We start from the raw sequence: 26,857 nt of genomic DNA on the forward strand, positions 1-26,857 counted from the left end.
GTATAAAAAAGCAGATATTTATAAAGGTAAGTATGTCATGGATTCTTAGTATAAGACCAAAATTGCTGTGAGGCACCACATGAATTTATCTTACAATCAGAAGTGGTAGGGTTTCATATAACACATAATTATTATGAAACTCTGCCTCAGGAAATTCCAGATGGTAAAAAGAAAAACAGATCAAAACCCAAGAAAATACATCCATGGTGAACAGTCCACTCATTTACACTAAGGCCAGGAGGAACAGGAAGGCACAGGAATATCTATCCTTTTCACTATATCTTTTTTTTTAATAAACATGAACTGCAGGTAACAGTCAGGGACAGGACATCGAGTTAGATGGACCTCCAATTCAGTCAGTACATCCATTCTTATTTCTGACCTAATATTGCCAAAACTTTTCTTACAGCGGTGAGCAAAGCAAGGAATATTATAACCCCACCTCATGCATACATTTTTTTCCGGGATTAACAAATGCAGGTTAAGCCTCAGTTTTACACCAGAAAACACCCAAAACACAAAGATAAAAAGCAAGTTATCACCGTGCCTGCTTTAACAATATTACTTTAAAACACTTCTGCTTGGTTCAGTCCTCTATTCCTGATACATTATTTCAGTATTACTGGTGATGACTGCTAGCATTAGAGTGGAACACCTACTTGACATTATCTATTCTGTTTGTCATCAATGTTACTCATCAGCAGTGGTCTCATCTTCCATCCTTTTGGGCAAGGTTGAAAAATTGCTAAGAATAGCAGCAGAACTTAACTGCAGAGTGTTTTTCTGGGGAACTCAAATCTTAAGACTGTGACTAATGCTGCTAATTGAATTTTTACCTCCATCCTGTTAGGGGAGAACAAAACCAGTAAGAGATAAGGCTGCTTTTTATAAAGCTTCTTTCTACTACATTGTCCCTGTCCCTTTGTTTCAAGGCAGTGAAACACCAAACATTGCTCAAAACTCTCTTCTTAAACACCTGCAACTATTTTCCGAATAATCAGATACATGGGGATTTCCCAATAATAACCTGGAGCTCAGTGGTGAGCTAACATTGCAAACAAAATAGGCTCTGGCCTGTTTCTGATAAAAAATATTTCACATATGACATACTCTTTTTTGGCTTCTTGGCTCCCCCTCCCAACACCCTCTCTTCCTTTCCTTTAAAATTAGCCATCAGATTAACTACTGTATTTCAGCAGTGACTGTTATGCATAACCAAATCTGAACTCTTATGACAAGCTGAAATAGATGCCTGTTTTTCATATTAAATACTTCTCCCAGATGACTGTGGAATGTATGTTAGGGAAGAAAAATTGTCATATTAAGCTAAGACAATCTCTTTTAAATACTTTTAAACCAAGTCTACAGAAAAAAAAAAAAAAAGAAAAAAAAAAGTAAAAAATCCAAATAAGCACAAGAGTCCTAAAAATATTTTGCCCTAACTACCATTCCTTTCATGCCATACTAATCCAGAGAGCAATTAATTGCTGTTATCTTCCAGTATAATGTTATTTTAAAACTGGGTAGAAATAGACACAGACCTCTCACAGGAATGTTCAAATGCTGCTAAAACTCAGAAATAATTACAAGAGTTTATAAGAAAATACTTTAAAAAAACCCCAAACCATAGCCAAAGTTGGGGGGGTTCCCTCAAATTTTGCCTGTGTTTATTGCAGCCAAGCCTATATAGAAAGGCCACAAGAATAGACAGGAACAGGACTATTCCAGTATGCAAGCCAGCTGGCCAGCAAACCTGTGTTCAGTGGTGGTAAGCTTTAGAAAAATATTTGAAGTTGCAGGGATTTGGGCCTTGTTGCTGGGGTTTTTTTTTTAATCAAAACAGAATAGTGTATAATCAAAACTGGCTGCATTTGTAGAAAAGGAGCCACGTGAAGCCAAGCACGAGCAAATAACAGTGAGTGCTTTTCCTAGTGAGAAATATTGTCTGTGCTTACATTCTTCTCAGTACTAGCAGCCAGTCACACAGTGCTTACAACAATCATAGTCATGGAGTTATCAAATTTTTCAGCTGGAAACTCCGATCCCTACGGATATTAAATCCAAACAGAAGCAATCCAAACAAAACCAGCAGAGCGCTACTAATGAAGTGAGTGCATAGATCCACACAAAGTCGCAGCCCCAATAAATATTTATCAGATAGGAATAGGCTGGTAACCAGATGCCAAAAAAGTAAATAATATGTCAGAAATTAAAGACTAATAGCAGTCAATCTGTTGTTCCTGTAAGTGACAGAAAACAACAGAAATGAAAACAAAGGAACCAAAATATAACCTTGTAAGATCCCACAAACAACCAGGGCAACCGCACAACCTAATTTATGTTATCTGACATTACTTCAGGCTTCCTAATGCTGAAAAAATCTGAGGTTATCTCTAGACTTAAATAGAGAACCGACCGTGAGACTGAATACCTCTGCAAAGCTGTTATCATGCCCAAAGCTCCTGCCAGGCTGGAGCACAGCAGCTGCCTCATGTGCCCAGAGTGCAGCAAGCAAGAGTGCCACACAATCCTGTAAACACAGGAGAACAAGAGGTCAGCCAAAAATGTGACATATTGCCTAGTGCTGTCGAGTGAGAAGGCAACCTTGTTACTGAAATAACAGCAACAAAGCAGGATTGTCTGCAGGTGCTGGAGAGATATTAACCATGGAAATAATAACAGCAAAATAAATCAAGCAAAGAGCTAAAGCATTCTCACTTGAAGATATGATGCAAAGTATCACTCCCAGCTTTCTGAGTAGAAATATACCTTCTAGTTATATGGCAGTCCTTTGATATAAAAGTCTTCTTTATATCTATCTCTATCAATTTCTATAGATCAACACAAAAACCTTTGGTTAAGACTGAGTTACAAGTGCAGTCAAGTGCTTTATATGAAGTGCCGGAGGGAAAGGAGGGATATCTTGTTTACAGTTCAGCTAGGCTCAGGTATGGAAACCAATGGCAAAACTTGTTTGTACAGAAGGAAAAGTTTTCCATAGTATCAACCCACGTGGAAAGCTGTGCTGACAAAGCAAGCAAAATGCAACAGCAGGAAGGTTTTGGTCTCCTTATCAAAATCCCTTATCCTGCAATTTGTGAAAAAGCACAACTAAACTTTCTCGTGCAAGAGGCTTATAAATATCTAGTAGGGAATTAACAGATTTTGGGAGAATCACTTCATCAATGTGAAAGTTTGTTATAAAGACATTAGCAGAAGGAGTTTCTGCTACATGTTCGCAAGCTACCTCCAGGTGTTCTCACAAGTAATCTGTGAATTCTATGCAAGTATTTACCAGAAGTGTGAGAAAACTTAATATAAGGTGCAAATGATGGAAATACTAGATTGATCAATAAAATGCAGCTATTCACAAATCAATTATTAAAAGGATAAGGTCGCTGAATATTCAGTCCAACACATCCCCTATTTTCTGTTCTCTGTCTCTATTCCCATCTTTCTTGAACTTTTTAATTCACACTTACTTAATTCTCACTCCCACCATCTTCATTTTTCAAAAGTAATTATCTTTTTTTCCTTTTCTTTCATTTGTCCCATTTCTGACTACTATTACTTTTTCTCCACTTTCTTATAATGATTTTTAGGACTCCCTGCCTCTCCTGTCTTAGTATCAGCTTTCTTCTTAAGTCTTATCTGATGTGTGCATTACAATTATGTCTGTGATCTGCAGAGCAGTACTAAAAATATCTGTGGTGCGCACCACATGCTTGGGACTTCAACCAGATTAACTGAGCTACCAACACTGCAATTTTCACATTTTGCCACAGCATCACTGAGTGCAAAGACCCCCCAGGATTCACCCCACTTTTTACTTCACCAGTACTTTTCCCTGCAGCACTGATTTTACTGACCTATGCATCAAAGAGTAAAATGATTTAGTTACCTCCCATTACTTCAGGAAACAATGAAGTGCTGAAGCTCTCCACCAAAACCAATTTAGCAATTCAAAACAGCACTTGTGCCTCAAAAGTGCTCCTAGGTTCAGCTTTTCAACACCTACTCCTCTTTTAGCATCTGTAAACCTACACATGCCTAAATCCGGGGACTAAAATGCCCTTAGGTACCTATGCTACCACTATTGTTATCCAAAGGTGTTACTGCCTTGGCTCAGCTCAGCATCAAGGTGCTCATCTCACACCTAGAGCCAGACTGAGATATACCGTTCAGGTATCACAGACCTACATCTCCTGACAGGCAAGACGCGGTGCTCAGGAAAAACAGAGACGCTGCATTACAAAACCAGGAGCCAGAGGCGTTTCCGACAGCAGAGCGTTGCTACTCAGCAGGAGGAGGAGGACAGAGAGGGATGAAACATCACATTAATGGATCAAAAATATGAACTTAAGAGGTGATAACATAATGAACACCTGTAACAGGCTGGTGCAAATGAACTTCACTGAGAAATAATTTGTTGTTCCATATCTATATTTAAATGTTATAAAGTACTTTTTGATTTCTTCATGGACTAGCAGTTCCAAATACTCTGAGTACTTGCTATTCCACATACCTAGCAAGTCATTTAAATAATTTTCTAAATAACTGATTTCAACACACAACTAACAGATATAAATGTACTTTCTGACACTTTTTCTGTCACATATGTTCATTCCTTTAAAATGAAAGCAACAGCAAAGAAAACAAAGAAAAACTTACGATATAATTACAGTTTTAAAACTTCATTAAAACTGCTTTAAAGCATGCCTAATTTTCCAGCACAAAAACAAACATAAATTGTAATTTATGGCAATAACTTTGTTCATGAAATTTACATTTTTTAAATTACACACATTTAATTAGAGAACTATTTATTGAATTCAAAAATATAAAAAACATTGTGATGTTTAGTCATAAATTAGATACGAAAAGATGAGCTGTTTACAGTCTTCTGAAGATTGTTTCAAGATCACTTGAATTCATGCTTTTCTGTATATTAAACAGAAGTTTGAAATAAACAACTGAACTTGACTTGAAAGACATTTACACAGAATTTATATGGGGAATTTAGAATACAATAGCATGTGTGTTGTGTTCTGCAGAGGAGCAGTCATTGGTTACATGTTTGCTCCTAACCTTGAGCTAAGAGGATCTGATGCAGATGATTTGTGGGTGAATTTGCAACATACATCATACAAAATTACAATATTAGTAATGCTAAAGATGATGCAAATATTATTAATACTTATGTGATGATTTAGAATCTCCACTCATTTCAAAAACAAGCATTTTGAATCTGAATATTATCTGCCTCATCTTACATTCAATAAGCTGGAGCACTATAATGACTCTCCCAATTTCTTCTACCACTCAGATGAAAAAAAAGAATATGTGGCTATGACACTTCCCAGAACATCCCAATTCTTTCAGAAGCAAACACAGCGACACTCTGAAAAAGTTCTGGTCTCTTCTTTTGGGAGCAAAACCTGGTTCACTAAACTCAGAAACATCCAATAATGCTTTAAATACCTTTGCATTCTGCTTCAAAAGTAAGCTGGTTCACAAAACAGCTTATCAGCTTCCTTCACACTTTATGCTGCAAATTTGTCCTATACCTGCATGTCCCACACCTGCAAATAAAAAATACTGTTCTTCATGCTTTGGCATCTGTTCTACTATAGGGCAGTGTTTCAGACATACCACACAAATCATTACTTTACACAATATAGTCTATATGCAAGAAGTCATACACATGTAAGTAACTAGAGATTTACTAGAAAATCATCATCTGCTCACTCAGACATTGATTGAAACTGGCTATCTGCTTCTGAAGGGACTTAAGTATATTTTATGTCAGTGACTAGCCCTCTAAATCATTTACATGAAATGAATATTTGATAAATTCTTGGACTACCCACGTAAGCTGCTGGATATCTATTTAGAAATTGTACCCTCTCACAGATATAAAAATAAGGTAGCTACAATATAAGACTACCTCTGTAGTACAGGGATAGAACCCACAACCTTGGTGTGGGTCATGCTCCATTCAACTGAACTCAGGGTCATTGCTACCCTGAGATAGCTCAGTGAGATAACTACTGGTTTATGTTTTATGCAAAAGCCACTATTTCCTTTATTGGAACAAATTGTTCTTGTTTAAGGAGTCTGAAAGAAGGCAATGTTTTAACTTTCTCCTTCATCATTAATGAACAAAAATCTAAATCTGTAAGATTTTGTATGAGAAACAGTAACAAAAACAGAACTCGGGAACATTAATTGGAATATTCTAATTTACATTTTAATGGACAAATAATGTTTTACAAGATATCCACAATACACAACAAAAATAAGAGCATATAAATAGTTCTGTTCTTAATAGCATTTCCTACCAAGAAAGTCAAGCATAAAACCAGAAAAGAGGTGCTTCCAGAATACTGGGGCAACATTTCAAATAAATTCTGAATTATAAGGAGTATGTAATATTGTTACACCATAGTATATTCTGAAAATCCACATTAGCCTGTGTCAAAGAACATCCTAATACTGCAATGCCCAGTCTCACACCCCTCCCAAAAACCTACACTGCACAGAGCATCACGAAAATTTTTTCCATACTTTTACATGACGCTCATATCTGCTGTACTCGAGCACTTCAGAGAGGCAGTGATACAGTGTTCCTAGGAAGTCAAGTGGTCTGATCATTTCTACTTCTTAAAATTACTAATATCCACAAATGTAGGTGGTTTTAAGAAACTGCTTTAACTGGTCCCTAGTAATTTTGAGAGTGCCACACACGCCCCTTTCTGCCAGTGAGTAATTTCTGAGAGCACTTTGCAGTATGCAGAATCATTTTCTGGACTCGTCTCTTTGACTGGCATTGTGTGGAAGGGTGAAAATGCCAACTTTCCTCTTCTCTGTACATCTTAACCATTTGACTTAGATTTTCTGCATATGTCAGGGAGCACATATTCTGAAAAAATGCAAAAATATTCAATTGGAAACAGAGGGATGAAAAATAGGTTTTATTTTACCATATTTTACTTATAAGACACTAAGGGTAACTACTCTTTTATTCTGATCACACCTTGTCCTGATTGGTCATGGTGATTCCTAAGAAAAATCACCATTTATGAAGAAAGAAATAGCCTGTAATCCTGTTAATAACAGTTATATCATAACACTTACAAATAAAACTAAGCAAATAAAACAAAGTGAAAATTAAATGTGCTCTGGTAATCCTATTTTCCAAACTTTAAAGTGCACTGGAGCCCCTGAAAACCCCAGGCAATCCATCACACAGTGCAGCACTGTGTCACCACAAGTCATTGGAAGGTTGGAGCCCCTCAGACCTGACTTCTACTCCTTAGAAAATGTGGAGGAACTGAAGGTTGACTTCGTTGCATAATCATTTATCACTGTACTCCTTCAGCATGTACACTTTCTTTCTCAGAAAAAGATACTATAAACTAGGATACATTACTATTAAAAATAAAATAAAATTTTAAAAAAATCTTTCCTGTTAGATTGACCTACTTCTCTCCTGACAAATAAACCACGGACAGTTTCTTCGGATTTATTTTAATATGTAAATAACAGTGGCAGTTTGCCTAATAGATTGTAAATAACATTGCTATAAGGAAAGCTGCTGTATTTTCTACTGAGATCCATTCCATCACATTAGTGGAAACAGCTGCTAAATAAAAACAGAGAGAAAGACAAATCACGTCCTTTTCTCTGCCAGAATTTCAAATACAAATGCTTTGCATTTCACTTTTGTTGTCTCAGACTGAAAGCTGAGTTTTGGCTTTGGAGCTTTGCTAAGAACTACTATCTCTGATTATCACAGCTCAGTTGATATTTGGGTTTTGATCTGGATACATTTCAAGGTGCATTTACTAAAGAAGAATATTAAACTACTTAGTTCTTGCCTGAGGCTGAAAAATCTAAAGATTTTTTTAACATGCTTGTTATATAAAATCATCAGTAACAGCTGTATTTGTAAGAAGCAGTAAAATGGTGATAAACGTGCTGTCAGTGACTTGTTATGAGATGCATGGAATTTTGATGAAAACAATTTTAAAGCTATTCAACAGGGGAAAAAAATTTGATGGCTCTTCCCTGAATCTTCAATTTTAAACTGTTAAAGTGAATTCAATTGATTCCATTTCACATAAGTTAAAAACATAACATTTAAAAAAATATTATAATTTTCCCAGATTGGATTTCCAAATGTTCTTCAAGATCAAGATAGGAAACATGAAAGAGACAAGGACAGAATGGCAATGATTCAATTTCAGTCTCATAGAGATATGTGAAATTTTTGGGGGGATTTCTGTATATATGTCAGTTCTGGTGTATGAATACATTAATTTGCATACAATTTAGGATATAAAAAGCTTCAACCTGTTACTCTCCACTTTTCAGAATCCTGAACAAACTAAAAGCTGTTGAGCAAAATTAAATTTTCACCGACGTTCAGCAAATCTGTTTTTGTCCCTTTTCTTCAACAATGGATCTTCATTATCAGGAAGGTATTAGTATAGTAAAAATGCTATCAGAAAGTATTTTGCAGTATGTACTACAAGTCACCATCAGTCCCTTGGAAAAAGCTACCAGTTAATTCTCAAAAATGAAGTACTAAATGCAGAAAGGTTTCCTGCATGACCATCATATTTGATTAAGAGCTGCAGCTCTGTCGCCTTGATACACAGAACTGATGGTTAAGGTAGAGTTCACCTCTAAAGGAGAAGCAACAGAAAGCAAAGGTTTTGCATGGTCCTAGAAATTAAGGACCACCAGGCATTGCCCCATTTAACATCCTGTTAGGAAGTGGTAGGTACTCACCAGTGCCTCGTTGTTTGTCTGCAGCACAAACCCATTCCACACATAGGTAGTTTTTTAAACCCATCTTTGCTAACATCAGTGCAGCAGACTATATATTTAAAAAAGTGAAATATAAGCTACCCTACTCCCACTTCTCATCCAAAGGAATCTTCTCCTCAAGAAGAGCTGAAAATAACCAAACACCACTTGAGAGAGACTTGATGTATTATTTGGAGTTCCTTTTATAATCAACAGTATATTATATGACCATATTTTTTATAAAAAGAGAATGAAAAACCAACAAGCAGAAAAACCGACACCCTGATACCTCAACCATTTTATTTTAAAGACTTGGTTTTTTCTGGGTAAGTTAGTGCTTAAAGTGTTCACACTCAATGTCTAAAATGCATTCAGGAAATTTATTTTGCGAAGCAATCATTACCAGCCTTTAAAAAAAAATCTAATTGTGTTCCCAGGAAAGGGCAAAACAAACTGAAATGTTATGCGTTTCATAGTCCACACAAAGCTAATATGGTAACACTGTAGAAACCCAGAAGGTAAGAGGCTGATGTGTAAGTCTCAAACAGCAACATCAGATAGTCACTGATAGCAATGGAGACACCTAAGGACTGTTGGTAAGAACATGCTGTGAGAAATAACAGGATGTGACTGGAGAAGGGGGCCATACAGAGGTAGGGCAGCACTTTTCTGGGATAAACATCCTTGTTCTGGCTTCTGGAGATAAGCACAAGATAGTAGAGCACAAGTGCAGCAATGAGGTCTAAAAGCAGGCATGGACTGCTGACCAAAGGCCAACCCAGTAGAGGGGGACCACAACTACCGAAGAACCCCAAAGCCCTCCAACACATTTTCAGAAAGTTGAGAAGAATGAACTGCATATGATAACTAATTTGCATAGAAAGGGAAAAGCTTAGACCCAGGATGGGGAAAAATTATCTATGAAAAGGTACCCCCACAAAGTCCAAGTGCGCATGCATCCCAGGACCCTGGACATCCCATGAGCTGGATTGATGCTGGAGTCAGGACTGCTGATCTTTCTCTTTTCTTCCTCTCTCCCTCTCCCTAATTTCTCTCTCTTTAATTTCTCTCTTTTCTTTCACCCTACTCCTTATTCAAAATCCACTGCAGTGTGTTTATGCTATAAGGGACTAACATACCAGTTTCTATGCTGTGTGTATAACTTACTAATAAAACTGTAAGTTATTGTGGACCCTAACTTTTGTCTTTCCTTTTTCACCACAGGCATCTCTCAACCTTGGGTGCTCCCCTCCTCTTAAGGGTGGGACACCACATGCATGTTGTCCTCCAAGTCCAGCTCAGTTAACATCCACCTTCTTTATCTCTTTCATTAATCACCTCTCTCTTTTTATTCTGTTCATTGTCAAGTAGCTTGTCCTGGTTTCAGCTGGGACATGGTTCTTCCTAGTAGCACTGATGTTTTAGTTTTTCCTAAGCAGTGCTTACCAAATCAAGGAGTTTTCAGTGTCCCATGCTCTGCCAGTGAGCAGGTACACAAGAAGCTGGGAGAGAGAATGGCCAGGAGAGCTGACCCAAACTGGCCAAAAGGATATTCCATATTGCAGAACATCGTGCTCAGTATATAAACTGGGAAGAGCTGTTTGGGAGGAGCTGATTGCTGTTTAGGGACAGGCTGGGCATTGGTCAGCAGGTGGTGAGCGACTGTATTGTGCATCATGTCTTTGTTAGGTTTTATTCCTCTCTCTTTCTCCTTTTCATTATTATTAATCTTATTTTTATAATTATAATTACTATTATGATTTTATTTTGTTTCAATTATTAAACTGTTCCTATATCAACCCAAAAGTTTTCTTTTTTTTTCTAATTCCCCTGCCCAGCAGAGGACAGGGAAGGAGATGGTGAGGTTGTGACTGTGTTATTTAGTTGCTGTCTGGGGCTAAGCAACAACAAGGTCTGTTTCCAGGAATTCATATAAAAGCAACAGATTTAATGCCACTGCTGTATTATTGAGTGTTTTCAGAATTCAAAGAACAGTGAGTTGAAAGCATTAGGTTTAAAATGTTGGTATGAGATGTCAATGATAAGCGCAGTCTTATTGTGTATACATATTAAATGTGTTAAAAGAAATTTGCAGATGGAAAAAGCTATTACCATGTTTCATGACAAATGCTGCACTGCAGCTTCAAAATTAAATGAAAGAAATGTTGTTAGGTTGGAACCTCTAGAGGTCATCCACTCCAGCATATGGATCCAAGTAAGACTACTGCCAAAGCAAGGTCAAATCAGCCATAGCTTCATACAGTTAAGTCCTGAAAATTTCCCAGAGTGGATAGTCCACAAACTTCCTGGTTGTTCCAGTGCTGCCCTACACTTCTAATGAAGGATTTTTTCCTCGTGTTAATCCCAAATTTCAGTGTTAGCAGCAGCAATGGACAGTGAACATCTTCACAAGTATCACTGACAACTCACACACTCCTGAGGAATATCTTTTGAAAGAAATAAGATTTTTCTCAATAATGGTCTCTGTAGCCAAACTTATGTCTGGAAATGGTCTCTCACTCATTCTAACTCTCAAGATACACAAGTATCAAACCAATACCATACCACAGAACGATCTTTCCATTTAACTGAATTTAAGAGAGTTCCAGTGCTTAGAAATATTTCTCAAAACTGCTTTAATTCATCAGCAGGGGCTGTCTCTCCATGCTAATACTCTTTTCCTTGCTGACTCCCCCAGAATTCAATCACTTGAATTGCCCTGCATGACTCTATGGTAGTAACTGATTCAGCTGTTATAGGAGCTCTTATACTTCCTCACACCAAAATGTTGAAACATGCAATTACTACTTGTTCATGAAAAGCCTCTTTTACCATAACATTCCTTGCAGGGATCTGCTGCCCTCCTCTTCTGAATTCCTGCATGAGATTGCTGGTAGTATTTCACATAACCTCCATTCAAAAGTGCACTGGTATCATGTCTCCAAGATAGCTCTTTTCCCACTGATGAACCAAAGCCTAACTCAAGTGTTCCAGCAGTGCCTCTGTAAGATTACCTTTAGATTAAAGAAAAAGGTAGCTCTTGCCTTATTGCACTTGCATTACATGACAGGATTAGAAAGAAGGGCAGACCAGAATTCAGTGCTTCCCACTTGCTCTGGTCCTGTTTAATTTCACATCAACAGTGTTGTCAAAAATATGCTGCTACATGCAGCCTCCAAGTTAATTCCTTCCTCCTCAGTGACCACTCGCTGAAGTAATCCATGCCTCCACATAGCTAGGCAGGAATGCAACTCTAGGTATGCAAGAGGAAATGCTGATCTCCTGGCTGTCTCAGCCATGTGCAGCAAGGATCTTACCAGTTTCTTGCTGTAGCTAATACAAAGCCTCAGTCCCGATCTTCAAAGCTCAGGGACATTTGAAAGTGTCTCTCATGAGCAACCCTTTTAGCCAAGGCTGATGTAATTTGGTACAAAGTAGCACAAAATGCCTTAAGTGTGTCAACTCAGCTGAACTTAGCAGCATGACAAAAGCTCCCCGAGGAGGTTACATACAACCTCCAGAACAAGAACTAAAGCTTTCCTCTAGGATAAATAGGAATCATTTAAATGTATACACACATAAAACCTTCTCTGACTCTATAGTAAAGTATTTGCAGTTATTTAGTTTCCTGAGCCATGAGATGAATATGATACTCACACTTCAGCACTGAATTATCAAAGTGAAGAAAGGATTCAGGCAGGTAACTTATCTTCAGGAGTTTCTTTTGGGGGTAGGTGTGTTCTCACAGGAGGGAGAAGTAGAAAAGTCAGAGTACAAAATAAACCAGTGTAGAAAGGGGACTTCAGCAACAACAACAATAACAACAAATCTCACTTCACTTTTCACCCTTACCCTCTCAACTGAATGTAAATCGGCAGCTTAGCAGCCACCAGCCTGTCTTTTGCTAGGTGAGAGAACAGGCAGAGAGGAGTAGTTTGTATTGGTTAGTCCTCCAGCTTTCTCACACTGCATAACCCGCAGAAGCACCTGTATGTTCCGCACTCTGGGCTGTATCTCTGAATCCCTGCCATCCTCACATGCAGCGATTATGCCCTCCTCTCTCCAAAGAAAGAGACGACCAGGTGACCTCACCACTGTCCTGGCCAGACACATAGGAGCATGCAGACCCTGAGCCCTGCATGGACACCAGACACCTGATGCCCAAGGAACTACGGACCTGCCTCTCTCACAGACTCCAATCCAAATTGTTCCCTGGAGAAGCAATCCCATCCCTCCCACCTCAACTTTTCCAGGCTCGCTTCCCCCACCCACTGGAGTGATCTGGAAGGGCGCTTACTTGTGGACACTAGGAGGAGAGGCTAACAGACTGGTGTGTCACATAGGCATAAGCACAGTTCCTCTCCAAAGCCATGGGCAGAGGCAGCTATTCTGTTGTTATTCAACCACAGAAATATCTGCTGTTGCCAAGGACGATCCTGTTGTCCAAGTGTAGACTCCCTGTATCTGTACAAAGACACACTCGCTTTTCCCTTGGCTCCTCTCCCTTCCCTGTTCTGTTGCATGGAGGTTTTACTGTGTCTCTCTGGCTGGTCCTCCAGCCACCACTGATCATGCGGCTGCCCAAGCTGAGCACCACAGTGCCATCAGGAAGTAGTAGCTGCTCTGAGAGCCTGGTGCATGCCCAGAGACAGTGTCACAGAGCACTGGCCACAGCGTTCTGCTTCTGGGAAAGAAGGGACAGCCTGAGTCCAGAGGGTGTGCTGCCATCTCTACCTCTCTGACACCAGCCCTCACCAGCACATGAGCGAGCATGATCTGATAGAAGGGGTCTCTGCAGGGGCATGACTGTACCCAGTGCTTCCTGCCATGCCCACTCTCACCAGCCTCCACCCAGCTCTCCTCTTATCTTCTGCTCTTCAAACAACCCTTCCCATCTCATACTCACTTCTCACGTGGTTTACATGTCATTAAATCAACAACAAAACCTGCAAGCAGGACCAGTCACAGAATTCCACTCAGAATATGCTGAGTGGAAGGGACCCATAAGGATCATTGAGTCCAACTCCTGGCCCTGCACAGGACCATTCCCAAGAGTCACACCATGTGCCTGAGAGCATTGTCCAAATGCTTCTGGAACTCTGTCAGGCTCGGTGCTATAACCACTTCTCTGGGGAGCCAGTTCCAGTACCCAAACACCCTCTCGGTGAAGAACCTTTTTCTAATATTCAATCTAAACCTCCCCTGACACAACTTCAGGCCATTCCCTTGGGTCCTGTCACTAGCCAACAGAGAACAGATCAGCATGTGCCCCTCCTCTTCCCCTCAAAAGGAAGTTACAGACTGCAATGAGGTCTCCCCTCAGTCTCCTCTTCTTCAGGCTGAACAGACCACGTACCCTCAGTTGCTCCTCATACGGCTTCCCCTCAAGGCCCCTCACCATCTTCATTGCCCTCCTTTGGACACTCACTAAGAGCTTAATATCTTTCTGATATTGTGGTGCCCAAAACTACACACAATATTCAGGGCGAGGCCACCCCAGTGCAGAGAAGAGCGGAACAATCACCTCCCTCAACCGGCTGGTGATGCTTTGCCTGATGCACTCCAGGACACAGTTGGCCCTCCTGGCTGCCAGGGCACTGCTGACTCATATTCAACTTGCCATTGACCAAGACTCCCAGGTCCCTTTCTGTGGCACCGCTTTCCAGCCTCTCATTCCCCAGTCTGTACATGCATTCAGGATTGCCCCTTCCCACGTGCAAAATCCGGCACTTCCCCTTGTTGAACCTCATATGGTTGCTGATTGCCCAGTCCTCTGATTTGTTGAGGTCTCTCCTGCCTTCCAGGGAGTCAACAGTTGTCACCTCATTAGTCACCATCCTCCATTCTGTCTGGGCTCCCTTAGGTGGCAAACTTCAGGAAACAGGCTGCCTTCTTCAAGGAGTCTCTACTTCCCACGTTTCCCATGGAGAAGACCTTATAATGATAGGACTCTTTATGTTGCTACCAGTGTACAAAGATTAATCATTGTTTCACTTGGGTGGGCTTGATCCGAACTGCCTTGCTCTGTATGAGCCGCATTCGCACTTTGTTTGTGAAAAGCAAAAGCTAATTTCTTGAATGACGTCCTGCAGCCCTCTTATCCAAAACCTAACCTTAATGCCATTTCAAGGAGTACGTGGCATTCTTTTTGATTCATATATTCGATTGAATTTATATTCTGTATAGGACTGTTATTTATTGCTATTCAGTGCATGAAGAAAGTAAAAAACCCCTCATACTACAAACTAAAGTACAAAGATTGAAAGTTCCCTGCTAAACATGTCAATGTAGACGTTATTTTAAACACAATAATTTATGTGCTTTATTTGTGGGGAGAAAATAGATCAAATAGGAAACAGACAAGTGTGAAATATAATTAAAATTAATTCAAATAACAGAGGCAATATGCACTAAGGGAGGAGGACTTCAGAATGAAAACAGATTATTTTGAGCTGAGCCGTCATTTCAAAAGGGAAACTCTAGAATTACTCTGTCCTTCTGAGCTATCAAAACTATGAAAAGGAAAATTGAGTCCATCTGCTTAGTCCAATCTATTTCATAGTGAGTCATTCTATTTTCCCATTAGAAAATGGGACCTCCATTATCTTCTATTTCCACAGTCAGCTCCACACAAAGATTCTTCAGGATTCTGGCCACCGAGGAGTTTTCCTCCAGGAAGCAAGGACAAGAATTCTTTAACAATAAATGTCATAAATATGGTGAAATAGCCTGAAGTGGCAGAGAATTTTATATTATTTATCTCATCCACAGTAAGCGGTGAATGTAAAGGTACAATACCAGTTCATTAAATTGTCTATGAGGTTGTCTTCCGTGGATGTTAAACTTTGAGCATGAACTGGACTCTATTTAATTGACACACTACAGTCGGAATATTTTCAGGATGACATAGACTTTGTTCTTTCAAAAATAGCTAGAAATACTTGTTACAAGGCGGACAAATCCAAGATTTGTCTTACACACATAAATATACATAGGTCACAGAACTATGACATTGTAGAAATAACTGAGATGCTGTGGGATAGCTCACATGGCTATAGTGCTGCAAGGGACACAGGCTCTTCAGAAAGACGGGGAAAATAAGTAAGACACAATCTCCGCGTGAAGCAGCAGCTTAAATGTGGAGAACTTTTGTACAGGTTGAACAACAGGGCTGGGGGAGGACTTGTGGGTCAGGATCAGCGGAGAGGTCAGCAAGGCTGACATCATGGTGGGGCTGGGCTACAAACAGCACGGATGTGGTGAGGAAGTGAGCAGTGCTCCTCACAACAACTTCTTTAAACAACTCAAGGAAGTATCTGGATTGCACACCTTGGGTTTTTTTTGCATGAGACTTTGGCTTCTGTGACACTTGTAGAGAACAAAACGGTAGGGAACAAGCAACCCAGACAATTTTTGCAGATTGTCAGGAACACTTCTTGATTCAGGCACTGGATGGGCCAACCAATGTAATGCACAGCTGGATCTGTTATTCAGAAACAAGTAAGAAGTGGCTGGGGATGTTACACAGTGGCAGGCTTGGTTGTAGTGACTGCAAAATAGCAAGGCCTAAGATCTTATGGGGGACTGAGGAAGACAAACACATAGCCTGAGCTTTAGGAAAGCTGACTTCAGCTTATCCAGGAGCTGGTAAGTGGGATACCATAGAAGGCAGCTTGAGAACACAAGGAGCTTGGGAAAGCCATCACATCCTTGAAAGCAACCTCTTAATCATGCAAGACAGTCCACGATTCAGGAATACAAGCAGACTTATCAGGACACCAGTGTGGCTAAACGGTGAGTTTGTAACTGAGCTGAAATGCAAAAAGGTAGCAGAGGATGTGGAAGCAGGAATATGAAATATTTCATGTATTTGCTCTACTGAAGTTAAATATGTGAACAGACATCAACAATAACATGTACAAATAGCATCTGTATCACAACTGACATTGCTTCATGCAGTCAGTTGACCTGATCACATGTAACAAGGGGAAGAATCAATAAAAGCCCAGGAGATACAAAACTAGGGAAAAAATGTAGAGGCACAGGGAAATCAATCTAGCAAATAGAAAGAAAGGCATTAAGACTAAACAGGCAAAGAGAGAGAGGTGGAACAGAGAAAAGACTAGGGCTCAGCTGGAAGGGAAGAAGGAAAGGGGCAGGAGGACTGGCACAGGGCCAAAGCATTCCCCCAGTCAACAGTGCTGTGAAACCCACTGAGCCAGGGCCTCTTCCATCCCCCTCACTGAGCACCCGCAGGAATGTGACCTGTCACTGCTAACAGGGACTCTCTCAGCTCAACATGTTGGGAGGATTTAGTTTTGAAACTACTGAACAGTGTGTGACCTGACATGGGTGTTAGTGTGGCTCCCAATAGTGAGGTCTCTGTTTGCTCCACTTTGCTATTCTTAAAATTAGCAAATGATGCACAAAGAGAAAGTCATCAGCAGATCATTAGGGTTCCAAATGAAGCACTCTGCATTTTGGAAAAGCCTTACTTAAGGTTGCCTGCTCAATTCCTTGTGCATGAATCTGCAATTAGATAATCATACTGGCTGATTACATTGCCATATATTTTCTCTATGCATAAGCTAGAAAAAAATTTCACAGATTTCCTTTGAGAGTTTTTCTGAAGCTTAAGTGGATTTTACACTTGTTTTAATTTTGATGAGTTTTCTTTATATTTTATATATCAACCAAAAGTTAAACATGAGGTCACTGTCTAAAGAATTAATCCATTAATTAGAAAATGAACAAGTAAAATAATAAATAATATTCCTAGAACTTCATGCTGCAGCTTTAGCAATGATCTTTCAGATATTATTCTTTAGATAAATACTTCTTTTTGTAGAAAAGAAAAGGTACTTTAAGGGCAGGTCATTACTTTCAGTTTCAGCACTTTCCCTATTTCCTGCCCAGTGCACCTTGCCTTGGTGAAATTGTACTTAAAATTGTTAACTAACACACAAGCTTGCCAAGACTCACTTAACTGAGGCTAAATGAGGCAAACATTATGATTAAACAGGAGTAAATGTTGGCCCACTAAGAAACAAAATCTACACAACTGCCATTAGTATTTAAGATAAGTGCTAAAAAATTCAGCGCTAATTTGTTTCTTAGCAAGAGTGATGGCCACCTTTCTTCACAGCCTTTGCAAAGTCAAGAATAAACTGCTCTTTTTGTGATATCAAGAAAATAACCATGTTAATGTTAAGCAAATTATAAACTGCATTGCAAGCCTAAAATAATTAGGAATAAACTGTGTTTTGACTGTTTTCACTTTCTCTTAATAATTTGTTTTGGCCACATCTCTTTTCAACAAGTTCCAGATTCACTCCAAACACAAACAATTTCTTCTGCTATTTACTGATCTAAAGTTATGGAAAAAAATGTGCAAAGATATTAAATAGTTCTTCAAGAAAAATACAAGAGAACCACAGACTATTAGCTATCAGTTTGGGTTACGATGGCAAATCAGTATTTAAATAGATTTCAGTTTTTGCATTTCACATGCACACCATACGCATTCACAAATTTCCACGATTTCCACAGAAATGTACCATCATAATTAATTCAGCATACATGAAGTTTTAATCTTTAAGGTCAGTGGTTAAGGGAAGCCAGGAAATATTCCTGTAAAGTACAATGGATTATTTCCTTTTTCTTCTAATAGTTAAATTTAAAAAAATAAAAATATCAACATTTCTCAGTATATCTTACCGTTTGCTTTTCCTCTGAAGCTGCTCTTCCTGAGACTTTGCTTTCATGTTTTCCTAACTCCATTTCCCAGGGGAATAAAAACCACTCAATATCCTGAGCAGAAGTGATTCAACCTGACCACATGTTCGATATGCCTGTACTTTTGGAGTTAGGAGAGAAAAGGATCAGGCAGCACTGTGGTGATTTCTGGTCAGCGCATGTTTCCAATTATAGCCAACGAAAATCCACAAATAGAAGCGTGAAGAAAGGGCAGACAGCTGCCTCTGATAACAATAAACATTGGTTTGGTATCACAGCAAATTGTTCAGGAGGGATTTTGGTTACCGGCCCCATTCACTCTCTCTTTGCCCCCTCGACCCCAAAAGCTCATACCAGAAAAGTCCATGAAAATTAATAGCTATGTCTCAGTAGCACTAACTTGTGTTCACAGAGATTATTAAGCAAGTAAAATGATGAATATAATTAACTGGCACCACATGTTGTTATGTAGACATGAAAGCATACAGGAAAATACTTTAAAACGGTGCTTTAGCATGACTGTTGGTCTTTGCTTGTTGAGTGTTTGGAACTGAGCTATTTCCATATTCCCTCATGCAGTGTAGTCTCCTTTTCTAATATCAGAACATGACATCTTGCACTTTCAAAATGCAGAAAGCATTGCAAAATTTTCAGCAGGTACCATGAAGGATTGAACAGTGAACATCTAAAATGGAACTAATAGCCATATAGAACCTGGTTATGGAATCTGTTAGTGGACTGTAGAACAATAAATTGGCTCTGGTTCAAAGTGAAAAGGTCAGGAGGCCAATATTAGAAGCTGCAGTACTGGAGGAACCTCTCAGTGTCCCTGCTAAGGATGCCAAGGTATATAACACACCCTTTTGTTGCCACATCAACTGGGCTCATGTTGTCTAAGGACCGATCCACACACAAGGCTGGTTCTGCATGCACCAGCATGGGAAGGGGAAGCATGATAACACAGAATAACACAGAAAATGTTTGCTTCTGTTAAACGATAATGTGCTCTCTGGTCAATCTGTGGCTCGTTACAAAACTGTAAAGCTGGCATTTTAAGCACCTCACTAAATCTTAGTAAACACACATCCTTTCCACCTCTTCCTCTCAATACATCGGTAAAAGAAGACTCTGTAAAATAAATAAATCAACACATAGGGCAAATAAATAATATGAAACTCTTGTTTATCTATCATTTTTCAACAGTCCAAACTAGGCACACTCCTTTCTGCATGTTTCTTGATAGATGTAATACTCACGGAATCTTTAGAGCCTTAGATAGGAAGAAAAGGCAGCCAGTTGACCCCCTACAGTCTATACAGTTTACATATGAAAAGCTGACAAACACCCCCTTCAAACCTGAGATTGTACCTTTTCTGAAACATTCTTTAGAACAAAGAAAAAGTTACTTCAGTGACAATTATTTTTCTTTAGTTTTTCTTTTACCTCTCTTTTCAGAAGAATAAGACAGCCAGCAGAAGAGTAAATGTGGCAAAGTAAAAGCAAAGAACCAGTCAAATCTGCAAGGGCTGCCATAGTGGAGGGAATAAATGTGAGCTTGATGTCATGAAAGTAAAAATACACCCCACTGTGTCTCCTGGAAATGCTGGGATAAAAGGAACTAAAGTAAGCAACATAATACCCAGAGGAAAGCTGCAGTTCTCTACTCTTCAGCAAGAAGACAAGCAGTAATAAGAAGTTCATATCTCCAAAATCTTTTCTGTGAGGCTGAAACTTATCCCTGAGGCAAGAAATTTGCATAATGTCTTTGCACCACTTACTGACCTCAAAGGAGGTCTTCAGTGGGATCCAAACTGCAGCTTACATCACACTGCTGCTTACTGTTACTGACCATTCCTGTGGGAGGTGAAAAAACCTGAAGCACCTCCACTCCCATTAACCTGTCCATTTGCAATAGTTTTCAGTCACAGACAAGGACTGGAGCATCTCAGGTGGTCACATTCAACTGCTTCTGCTTGGTGTGCTCCCAGCCCTGTCCCACTAGTGGCAGGGATACCCTGGCTGGCAGCAGGCTTCCAAACATCAGCTCCCAGAGAGTCACTCCCTCCTCAGGCTGGGGAGCAGATATCCATGTCCTAAAGGAACAGGCTGTCAGTAGCGCAATGAAGCAGCAATACAGGACTTGAGATATATAAGCAAGCAATGGCAGATTTTTATCTGGCATTTGTGCCATGTGTTACTAAGCACTCACCCTAACTACGCTAAAACTTCATCTTCAATCATGTTTATTGTCTCTACTTTCAGGGTCTTATACTGTTTCCATGTGTCAGCTCACCCATGTCAAAGATGATCACTACAGAAAGACCCAAGGAAGCGACTATTGGAGTGACTGTACTAAATAATTTTAACGTAAGATGGTGATGAGTGTATGTAGTTTCACAAGTAGGTTTTCCCTTAGCATTCTTGTAAAAGCATCTAATAGCATTCACTTGAGAAGCTCCACTTCTCATGAATGGAAATTTATATTCTGGATGCATCATGCTGCTGACTGTGCAACTGCAAGGGAGTTGAAGCAAACTGCACTGGAGATGGGAACAGGAAAAAAAAAAAAGTTGTGAATGCAAGAGAGTATGACACCAAACTTCATGCCAACATGCTTAAATCAGGGAGCCCAGGAAATACTGGATGCAGGGCTCTTCTGTAGCCTGAATTATATAAGGACCCTGGAGAGATCATAGAAAAGCTGACATCACCTTATTATCTACCACAGCTTGCTCAGCATGATATTTCACCACCAAACCTGAGGAAAGCCCATGATCCTAACCATATGAGAATTTTAATGAGAGTATATTATTTCTTACATAGAAATAATGGTTATTCTACTCCAGGGACTTTCTGAGACAGTAACTGTATATTTCCTGTTTTACTTTGCTAGGGAAAACATAGCAAAGAGGTGCTGAGTAAAAGCATGTTCTAGACATTGCCTAAATTACTGTGCTATTTTCGATTAATTCTTTTTATTACAGTCACTCCTCTCTTGACACTTGTTTTTCTTCTCAGAGCAGGACCTAACAAGAGGCCAAGAGATGAAGTTGATGAGGGGGAAGGCTGTGAGTTCTTTTGTAAGAGGCAAGTGCTGAATATCCCAAATAGCAGTATCGTGTAAAGAAGCCATTCAAGCAGATGTATTTTCTGTGCTCATTTGATCTGCTGTTGTTAGAGAATGAAGCCAGTGAATATCACGATGTGTGCCTGTCACTCTTAGCTGTTTTCACTCATGTGGCTTCCATAATTCTTTTACTTTGGCTATTTTCATTTCCAGCCTGGCTCAGTGGTAGCCCAGGGCTGCCAGCCAATGGCTGCACCACACATCACACATCTGCACTGCTGCTCTTAAGCCCATAGCTTTTATTTGCTCTGCATTAGACGCGCCATAAGCTTTCAACAGTTAGAAGTGTTAAGTCTGACCCTGATGTGGTCAATTATATTATACTCAGTTGAAAGCTATGTGACTTAAGTCACATATATCAGCTAAAAACCCTAAGAGTAATACAGAAATCACACCCACAGTGATTTTTAAAAGTCTAATGTGGAGAGTTCCTGTCCCACACTTAAATCAAAAAGTTGAAAGAAAAAACCACAAAACTCAGTAGGCTGCCTCACTACTTGTAACTGCCAGTCTGGCAGATGCCACAAGTTGAGCTTTCCGAGTTATTTCTGGTGCTCACCCTTCTCTCAGTCCCATCGTGCAACACCAGCAAGCAATCCCTATGTTACTCCAGGTCACATGAACCCAGGGTCACATGCACATGCCTGGAAATGACAGAACCCCAGCAGCGTTTCTAGCTGGCATTTCATGGCATGATCCTTGCAGAAATGAAGAGCACGGCAGAGTACTGGACAGTAATACAAAGCAGGCTTACCTTCCAGGCAGCCAGGAGCCAAGGGTGGGAAGCTGATCCTTAAGAGAGGTGGGTCCACATTCCTGCCATGGCACCCGGCAGCTGCTGCTGTCACTCCCTGGTCCACCCCGATCGCTCTGCAAACACTCAGGGAGCAGGAGGTGGCAGGCGTGGAAAAAGAGGAAAACATCACAGGCACTGCCAGTCTCTGTTTTACATGTGAGGAAGCAGAACCCTACATGTCATGTACAGGGAGCAAGAGGCTCCTTGACAAAGTTTCTCCAAAGGGACAAGTTTGTATACATTTGAGCATGAAAACTAAGAAGGTTATTTCAACATTATAACAAATTGATTCCAAGAGCTCTGAGCCTTTTCTGACGTGGAAGTCCATGTAAGCTGTAAGCACTTTCTTCTCTTTGCAGGTCTTCTAAGTCAATTGTTCTGAAGTGGACTATCTTTGTGCCGGCAAGATCCTACATCTGCTGTCCTCCAGGAGTACATACGGGAGTGGAACAGATCTCTTTTCTGTCAAATACCCATTGTTTCAGCTATATACACATGATGTCCCTGAATATTACTGCTATATCCCAGCAAACCAAATTATCCTGGGCTGTAAAATATATTTCAATAGATGAGTTACACACACACAAAAAATAAAATCTTCCCTTCCATATGTATTGGTACTGTTTGCCATCCCTTCCTCCACAACAATGGATGTGACAATGATGAGAAGTGACTAATTAGGAAAGTATTAAATACCTTTGTAGCTATCTTTTAAATGATGTGGTAGCTGTTCCCTATAGAAAATGAGTGGCTGCTCCATAGCCAGGCAGTGGGTTTTTTCGAGTCACTTCCCAGGTCACCAGGAAGCAAGAGCACAGGATATGAGCTGTCATTAACAGACCAACTCCCATCCCACCGTCTCCACCTTCTGTCTCTGCCCACTCTTATCGAACAGCCAAACCTCAAAAGAGACATTACTCAGTAACGCTGATAAGGACACCAGCATCTGACCCGCACCTCTGCCCCTCTTTTGCAGAACAAAAGCGGAACATAATCACCTGCTACTGCGGAGATTTTTTCATAATAAAAGCTTGAATAAGCATAGGCTTTGATTGATATATTTTGCAGAGCTGTGTGTCCATTTACATAAGTATTTGGGTTCATTTGTCAATGTGTGTTCAATTTTTTTCCACAGAGAGGTTACCACTGTAAGTTTATAACCACAGCAAAATTCTCTACACTGCCATATGAAGTTTGCCTTGAAAACAAATTCAGTTGAAAAGGACAGATAAATATCTAAGTGTTTAAAAGTTTCCTGAATGGCAACAGCATTTGGTTACAAGATTGGAATTTTGATAGCAAATGTTTTGACACACCTATCTATGAGAAGGAAAAAAAATACAATACAGAGTTCTCAACAGAACTCTTATTTTACTAACTCTCAATTACTACTTATTCTGCAGCCAAGGGTTGGTTTATAACAGCTGAGTTTATTTTTTTCTGCAGTGTATTAAAAGACAAAAAACCAGTAATAAACTGTACAGTACTAGCTAGATTGCCAAAGTGTTTGTGGGTTCTGAGGTTGATATTTTTGCAATATGCATTGATCAAACATTAAGTCATGGTGGAAGAACCCTGTTTATTTTGGAGGAAGAAAAGGGATGGGAAGTAAACATTTTAATATTATTTCATTTATCAACATCATTTAAGATAATGCTTATGCACATAATATAGTCTTTAATATTAAAGTCATAGCAGATTCTAAGATGTTCATTTTGCAAATGAAAGAAACTAGCTTAATATTCCTACTGCTATCTTCAATTAAAATGCAGATGTACAAGATAATGAAAAAAACACAGTGGATGCAGTTGACATGATATCATAGTGTTATTGCAAACCTATCTTTTCAAAATAAAATATCTGTTTTGTCAGTAGGAGATGTTGTTCTAACTCTGCAACAGCCATACTCTCCTGGGAACTTCATAATTCTGGAAAAGCCACATGCCAGCATTCATTGAAGTTATATATGAATGATCACTTGAGAAATCTTTCAGAATGGGAATAAAAGATGGGGATTTACCAGGTCAGAGTTGTGCTATATTATATTTACAGGAATAGAAACTGTATAAACATCATAAAAACCATCAATGCACACTTCATGTACATGAAAAGGAAGTAATGACATTTCAGTCTAGCAGGGCCAGACCTCACCTCTGAGTTAAGGCAGTACTTTGGAACTCTACATATGTTTATTAAACATCTCAAAATGCACTAGAAATCTGAATAGCAGTGAAGGGAATTAAAGGATTGAACACTGTTGTACAGGAACATTTTCTTTTAAAAGCTTACCTCATATATACACACACACATACATACATGAAATACTGGCATACTGCAGTAAGGCAAATTAAAGGTGCCCTGCTTATATGCAAATCAGGAGGAGAAATAAAAGAGTCTCAGACAGTTCCTCAAGCATAAGAAATTGCTTCTCAGTTCACTCTCAGGTACATAGTTGCATAAGGTGCCTCCTGCATTTGGATCTAATAAAATGCAACTTACAGGTCTTGTTCAAATCTGATATATATTCACATTACTGATATACCTGGAGAAACTATTCTTTATTACACTAGAATGAGATACAGAATTCCAACACAAATAACATTTCTCTGTGGGTCAAAAACCCCAGCACTATTAAAGACAGAATTTTTTTTTTTTAATTCTCATAGAAAACAACATTAAAAGGGACAATTCAAAAGAACACGGGGGCAGATAAAAGGATGAGCTGTATAGACAAAACATGGACACAAGATTTTAAAAAAACCAACAAACTATACAATTATTTTCACTGTGTTTCCAAATGGGTAAAGTACCTTCTGAATAAAAATCACCTGCTTTTTTCACCATTGCATTTAGGTGCTGTAGGACACTCACAAGTGGATACTGAAACACATGGTGACATTCACATAACTTTACCCAGTGCATTTTGTTTCAAGTGCTGGCCAAAGGAAAGTTCAAGGCAAAGAAAAACAAACAGGGTTCTGCTCCCCCAGCTCAAATACGTCCTCCATTTAATGGTTTTCGCTATAAATAAGGCATAGTGGTTCAAGTACTACACTAAATGTAATCAAACAATGGGAGAGAAAATCACCCATTAACTCTTTCCAGAGAAGTACTTTATTAGGGAGGATAAAAAGCGCTGCTCAGACAGTCCGAATAGGCATGGCCTCCTGCGCTGCCAGGCTCCTCAGGCTCAAAGTCATCAGGGTCTGGGGGCAACTGGTCGGTATCTTCATCAGAAGTGGAAGGGCGCGTGAGGATTATCCGAGGTATCTTCAGCAAAACGTGAAAGATTTCAGAGAAAAGAGTCAGATCAAGAGCAGGGAAGTGTTTAAAGGGGGTATTTTAGAGGTACAGGGAAAAGAGGTGATGAGAAAAACATGTGAGAGGTGTAACACCACAGAACTTCAAAGATTCGTAGAATATTTAGGTTGGAAAAGATCTTTAAGATCATCAAGTCCAACCGTTAACCCAGCACTGCCAAGTCCACCACTAAACCATGACCCTAAACACCACATCTACATGTCTTTTAGATATCGTCAGGGATGGTGACTCAGCCACTTCTCTGGGCAGTGTGTTCCAATGCTTAACAATCCTTTCTGTGAAGATATTTTTCCTAATGTTCAATATAAACCTTCCCCGGCACAAATTGAGGCCATTTCCTCTTGTCCTGTCACTTGTTACCTGGGAGAAGAGACCAACCCCTACCTTGCTACAACCTCCTTTCAGGTAATTGTAGAAAGCAATAAGGTCTTCCCTGAGACTCCTTTTTACCAAGCTAAACAACCCCAGCTCCCTCAGCCACTCCTTATATGACTTGTGTTCCACCTCCTTCACCACCTCCATTGCCCTTCTCTGGACATGCCCCAGCCCCTCAGTGTCTTTCTTGTAGTGAAAAACTGATAACACAGAATTTGAGGTGTGGCCTCACCAGAGGAATGATCTCTGCCCTGGTCCTGTGGGCCACGTTATTTCTGATACAAGCCAGGATTCCATTGGCCATTTGGCCACCAGGACGCACTGCTGGCTCATGTTCAGCTGCTATCAACCAGCACCCCCATGTCCTTTTCCACTGGGCAGCTTTCCAGCCACTCTGCCCCAGCCTATAGCACTGCCTGGGGTTGTTGTGACACAAGCACAGGAACCGGCAATTGGTCTTGTTGAACTTCACACAATTGGCCTCAGCCCATCAACCCAGCCTGTCCAGATCCCTCTGCAAAGCCTTCCTGCCCTCCAGCAAATCAACATTCCCATGCAAACTGGGGTCTCTGCAAACTGGCTGAGGGTGCTCTTGGTTCCCTCCTCCAGATCATCAATAGAGATATTAAACAGGATTCATCCCAATACTGAGCCCTGGCAAACCGCACTAGTGACTGTTTGCCCTCTGG

General features: G+C 39.9%; 2 protein-coding genes and 1 long non-coding RNA gene across 12 annotated transcripts in view; 1 reads left to right on the forward strand and 2 right to left on the reverse strand.

The window, feature by feature from the left end:
* MLIP (muscular LMNA interacting protein) overlaps positions 1-18,732 on the reverse strand; it is a 105,195-nt gene extending 86,463 nt beyond the window's left edge. For 3 of the 8 annotated variants that reach the window (XR_010429456.1, XM_064650331.1, XM_064650330.1), the window contains exon 1: positions 18,532-18,731. Coding sequence is in view for 6 of the 8 variants with exons in the window: in XM_064650331.1 (XP_064506401.1) it covers positions 18,532-18,594 (63 nt within the window). In the remaining 2 variants the exon portion in view is untranslated. Of the gene's footprint in view, positions 1-18,531 lie in introns of all 8 variants that reach the window. The other 5 variants (XM_064650333.1, XM_064650329.1, XM_064650328.1 and 2 more) reach the window with 3 other exon arrangements.
* LOC135412012 (uncharacterized) overlaps positions 1-23,845 on the forward strand; it is a 175,828-nt gene extending 151,983 nt beyond the window's left edge. For 2 of the 3 annotated variants that reach the window (XR_010429459.1, XR_010429458.1), the window contains exons 3-4: positions 21,568-21,636; positions 22,832-23,845. This is a non-coding gene — a long non-coding RNA (uncharacterized LOC135412012). The remainder of the gene's footprint in view (positions 1-21,567; positions 21,637-22,831) is intronic. The other variant, XR_010429460.1, reaches the window with a different exon arrangement.
* A 714-nt stretch (positions 23,846-24,559) lies between these two features.
* The window catches only part of LOC135412011 (protein scribble homolog), a 30,443-nt gene continuing 28,145 nt past the window's right edge, over positions 24,560-26,857 (reverse strand). The window contains exon 7 of the mRNA XM_064650340.1: positions 24,560-25,742. Coding sequence (XP_064506410.1) covers positions 25,590-25,742 — 153 coding nt within the window. The 3' untranslated portion in view covers positions 24,560-25,589. The remainder of the gene's footprint in view (positions 25,743-26,857) is intronic.

Source organism: Pseudopipra pipra, chromosome 3 (assembly GCF_036250125.1).
Source record: "Pseudopipra pipra isolate bDixPip1 chromosome 3, bDixPip1.hap1, whole genome shotgun sequence".
Taxonomy (NCBI): Eukaryota; Metazoa; Chordata; class Aves; order Passeriformes; family Pipridae; genus Pseudopipra; species Pseudopipra pipra.